Raw genomic sequence first — 5,235 nt, 5'->3', positions numbered from 1 at the left:
CCAACCCAAGTAGCCAAGTAGGTAACAAATGGACAAAACTTCAAGGGCATGGTGTCATCTGCATACCTAATCATTCATTGCATTGAGGGGCAGTTGGGTGATCTCACCTGTTCACTGAACCACAGACCTCTGCTGCGGATTCCTTTTCAACGGTCAACGCTATAACAAAACTCACATGCTTAAAGAGGGATTATGGATAATTAGAGTTGGGTTATTGTCACACTAAAGAGGGATTATAGATTTTTTTGTCAAACAGTTGGTGCGCGCGTCCATCCTTAGCGTCAAAGTCAGGCCAAGCCTAAAAAAGGCAACGACGGAGAACCAGTCATACTACATAGAATCCCGATTCCCGAAATCCCGAGAGAGGGAGAGGGAAGAATCATAGAAGAGCCGAGGGGAGGGTAGAACTCGGGAGGGTTAAGTCATAACTGGGAACCACAAACGCGTAATAAACCTAATTTTCCCGATCTTCCATCCTCCTTCCGTGTCCGAGTTCTCTGGCATCTATAAATACTCACTCGCCTCCATATTCGGAAGACCAAAAACATCACTCAACGGATCTATTCCATATCTCTAGCATATGTCTCAGAGAACAAACGTTCCTCATTCCTCTTCTATAGCCTTTGGAATTCATTCTCATCTCCTGGTTTCCAGTGAGATGAACTCTAATTCCAACTGGTCTTATTGTTGTTTTTCATCTTCCGATTCTTAGTTCTTCCCCCTTTTCACTTTCGAGCTTCGTTCATTCTCATTCTTTTCTGATTAGAAGAAAAGGGTCCGTCATAAACTACAGAAATCAACCAGCACTGTTCTTGAAATCCCAATTGATTAATTGAATCAAATCTAAACCAGATCTTTCAAATTGTGAGATGGGTATTAAAGGATTCGTCGAAGGAGGCATAGCCTCGATCATTGCAGGGGTTTCCACCCACCCACTCGACCTCATCAAGGTCCGTATGCAGCTCCAGGGAGAGTCCCATGTCCCCAACCCAGCAACCATTCAGAATCTCCGACCAGCTTTTGCCTTCAACGGCTCCTCCGCTGCTTCAGGCGCCATCCACGCTCCTCCACTGCCACCACCACGAATGGGACCGGTATCTGTCGGTGTCAAAATCTTCCAGACCGAAGGCGTCGCCGCTCTCTTCTCTGGCGTTTCTGCCACAGTCCTCCGCCAAACACTCTACTCCACCACCCGAATGGGCCTCTACGACATCCTCAAGCAAAAATGGACGGACCCCAACTCGGGAAAAATGCCACTCGTGCGCAAGCTAGCAGCCGGCCTCATAGCCGGTGGAATCGGAGCTGCCGTCGGCAACCCAGCGGATGTAGCCATGGTGCGCATGCAGGCAGACGGACGGCTCCCGGCGGCGCAGCGCAGGAACTACAAGAGTGTCGTTGACGCCATCACACAGATGTCGAAGCAGGAAGGGATCACGAGCTTGTGGAGAGGATCATCGTTGACAGTGAACAGGGCCATGATTGTGACGGCATCACAGCTTGCGACATATGATCAGGTGAAGGAGATGATTATTGGGAATGGTGTGATGAAGGATGGGCTTGGAACCCATGTGACTGCGAGCTTTACTGCTGGGTTTGTGGCTGCAGTAGCGTCGAATCCGGTGGATGTGATTAAGACAAGGGTGATGAATATGAAGGTGGAGGCAGGGGCGGAGCCGCCGTATTCTGGGGCCATGGATTGTGCTTTGAAGACAGTGAGGGCTGAGGGTCCAATGGCTCTGTATAAGGGTTTTATTCCCACAATATCAAGGCAAGGCCCCTTTACTGTGGTTCTGTTCGTGACGCTTGAGCAAGTTCGGAAGCTGCTCAAAGATTTCTGAGTTCTCTCAGACAGATGATGACGAAGAACATTTCTTATTATTAGATGAAAATGGAAAATTAAAAATAATGATTCAATTTTCTTTGGGGGTTTTTAATTTTTAAGATCCCTGAAGTCTTGAGAATCAGGAACTAGGGAGTGGAAATTATAGTAATCATCTCATCAGTTAGCATTTCTTTCATCTCTAAATTTTTCGAATTGATATATGGTATTCAAAAATCTGAATGAATCTAGTAGTTTGTGTTTAGAGATTACCCATGCTTGCTATGATAACGGAGAATGGAGGCCAGGTTAAGAAAATCAAAGTTGATTTTTGCTCAAATCAACCCTAATTCCAATCAATCAAAAAGAGAAAAGAAATATGGTGCTCAAATCCAAAGATCACTAAAGTTCTTCCATCTCCAACCACACATCTACATGGTCCCGGAAACTTATTAAAGACTTAGTTTATATCTCTAACAAATGTCGTGATTTATGTTTTAACAACTATGGAAACCGAAGTTGTATAGCCCTTGCTGTTAATCTAGCTAGATATGCCCAAACTAAAAAATCTGTATATTACTTGGTTTCTTATTAATATTATTTTTTTTATCATAAAAAATAAAAAAATAAAAAAAATAGAAAAATAGAAAAACAGGATTTTGGGGTTGTAGCGTGTGCTGGGCACGCGGATTTGTGGGATTTGCTATTCTCAGGAAAATTGCGCGTGGGGCCCATTATTTCCAAGGATGCGTTATAATTCTGGACTTTTTGGAGTAGGGTCTGTTATTTTGGGTTCCCCATTTTGATGGTGGCAGACATGAAATCCGGCGTGGTCTGTGAGAGAGGAAACAAATCAAACAGGTGGCGGACGCCGGCGGGGGTGAGATTGCAAAATAAAGATATTTGATTTGGGATTGCCCGGCAGGATAATGCTGTCCAAACATGGTGAGGTGTACAATGACCGTCTTATCTTTATTCGTGCAAAGCGCTTGGATAGGAATAAGACAATCATTACATATCTTACCATGTCTAGACAATACGGTCCTATCGAACAGCTCGACAGTAAAAGATTTAAATTGAACCCACAACAAGGGTAGGGCCGTGACTGATGAGTATGGGAAGGAACGTGGCATTGACTTTTAGTGGTCCATTGTTTCTGGATCTTAACGTAGAACAGTTGTGCACTGAATCTTCTGGTGTGTATAGAGTTTCAGCCGCGTTGCTGCCTTGCGGGTGCTACAAGGCACGGCATGTTTTCTGTAATGATGCCATCACATCATCATGGTGACGCCAAGCGCGATCATTCAATAAAATAAGGATTAGTAAGAACAATACTAAATGCGCGCTGCCGCGCTTCCAGGAAAAAGAAGTGCAGGACCTTGGAGGTGACGATTGACGATGGAGATCGTCGCAAGTTTAATTTTAAACGTGGAAGGGAAGCAGTCCCATCCGTAATTTCAATTCGTAACTAATTTGCCTTCTCGTTCAATGTTTTCTTAATTTTCGAAGTCATATTCATGTCCATCACGCATATGATAAAGAGTTTTCAAGGGGTCCGGCACTTTCATGGCATGAAGCAAGATACATACTTTCAATCAAGAGTTGTTATTACAGAAGCAAGCACGTTAGAGATTTAATTTTTATGGATTTCATCTGTGGAGAAGGGAAATTCATTCACCACTAGTGACTCAAGGGTATATATATATATGCATAGATAAACAAACTGTTCTCATATGAGAGAGGGATTTATAAGTTAGTTATCTATATCTATGTTGGTATTGGTATCTTATACGTCAAATCAATAATGAATAATGGATTTCTCTAAAAATCTAAACTTTCAAATCTCTTTTTTCAAATGTGATATTTTAAATTTCTATTCAACCCTTCTCGCAACCACTTTCGTTAATTCTCCTCTCTCCCTTGCCCTTCATTTGTAGGTGATTGTTCTTCTGTTTGATTGGTCATCAATGAATTTTTTTTCCTTATTCTTAGCCAAGAGAGCATTAGTTTCATTTGATATAGTTCGCCTAGTTCTGGGTTTTTTTCGGGTAAGAGAATGCTACTTGTTGGTCACATGGCCTTTGCGATAGTACGGGGACCAATAGGAGCATGCGTGTAAGAATCATGAATCATGAAAGGTGGGATTTCTTCCTTTCCATGGGGTAGGGTAAAGGTGCAAGTTTGGTTCTATCGGCCCGAACCCAACCTAGGCCCGAACAAGGTCTGGACTGAGATATTTGGCCCTAAGGATGGGTTAGGGCTGAAAATTTTTGGCCATGAGTTAGGGTCAGGTCGGGTTAGGGTTGAGGTTTTGGGCTAAGCCCGGCCCGGCCCGGCCCGACCCTATTTTAAGTTATACTATAAAATAATATTGATATAATATATATATTATAAATTTTAAATATCACTCACATTTTGTTATATAATATACTATATATGAAGATAATAAGTGATATAGTACATTTTATAATAGTGTTATTTTACGTAAAATTGATAATTTTCACCCGGCCCATTCTAGCCCATGCATTTCCTTCCCCCTCCTGAAGATCAGGGCCAATCAGGATTAGCCCAGCCGGGCCCGAAGGGCGGGTCAGGGTTGGATTTTTCAGGCCCTGAGTCAGGGTCGGGTCGGGTCGGGCCTAGGCCCAGCTAAGGGGACTTAGGGTTGGGCTAGGCTTTTATAAAGCCCAGCCCAACCTGACTCTGTTGCAGCCCTAGGGTAGGGTGGTCATTTCATCCCCCTATGTCTAGGCACAAGGGCCACATGACCAGGTAACATTTCTTCTTTTTCCTCCCTAGCTTGGCGCAACCCCTACATCTCCCTTCCCCCTCCCCATGGTTAGCGCCAATCAAGGTCAACTTGGCCCGTTAGGGTTGGATTTTTTTGACCTTGAGTCAGGGCTGGGCCAAGCCTTGGCCCAGCTAAGAGGACTGAGGGTTGGGCTGGGGTTTTAAAAAACCTGGCCCAACCCGACCCTGTTGCAACCCTTGTGTGGGCAGAGCGCAGAGGTAAGGGCTCACAAGGGTACTTCAGAAATTTTAACATCTCAAGGAAGAAAGAAAGGTCAAAATTTTCTTTTTTTAGGGAAATCAAAAAAAAAATAAAAAATTTGAGTAGGGACATACAAGGGTATGTCTGAATGACACCTCTAGAAGTGCATTTAGAACTTGACACCTCTTAATTGCACTTTGTCTTATTATCAAAATGATTTTAAAATAAGGGTATAAAAAGATTTTTAAAATTAAGTTGAAAATGACATATCATTATATTTTTTTTATTTTTTTATTTTGGTCAAGAGACTAAATTTATATTAAAGAAAATCAGCAGAGGAGGATCTCCCGCTAAGGAAAGTCATATTTACAAGAAAAGGAGGTGGATTAGGCCACCAGGTTCTAAATAAAGCAAATTTAAAAGC

At 42.9% G+C, this 5,235-nt stretch overlaps 1 protein-coding gene across 1 annotated transcript; it reads left to right on the top strand.

The window, feature by feature from the left end:
- The first annotated feature begins 440 nt into the window (after positions 1–440).
- On the top strand, positions 441–1,889 carry LOC122662074 (mitochondrial uncoupling protein 5-like). The gene has a single exon (XM_043857632.1). It carries the CDS (start codon positions 870–872, stop codon positions 1,836–1,838), a length of 969 nt encoding a protein of 322 aa, XP_043713567.1. The 5' UTR covers positions 441–869; the 3' UTR covers positions 1,839–1,889.
- The last annotated feature ends 3,346 nt before the right edge of the window (positions 1,890–5,235 follow it).

The sequence above is a fragment of the Telopea speciosissima genome, chromosome 5 (genome assembly GCF_018873765.1).
Source record: "Telopea speciosissima isolate NSW1024214 ecotype Mountain lineage chromosome 5, Tspe_v1, whole genome shotgun sequence".
In the NCBI taxonomy this organism is placed as follows: Eukaryota; Viridiplantae; Streptophyta; class Magnoliopsida; order Proteales; family Proteaceae; genus Telopea; species Telopea speciosissima.
Note: the sequence above shows the minus strand (reverse complement) of the source record. Positions and strands in the feature narration are given on the sequence as shown.

What these genes read in the sequence shown, in the direction of transcription:
- LOC122662074 (XM_043857632.1), top strand. Translation starts at nt 870, where the DNA reads ATGGGTATTAAAGGATTCGTCGAAGGAGGCATAGCCTCGATCATTGCA.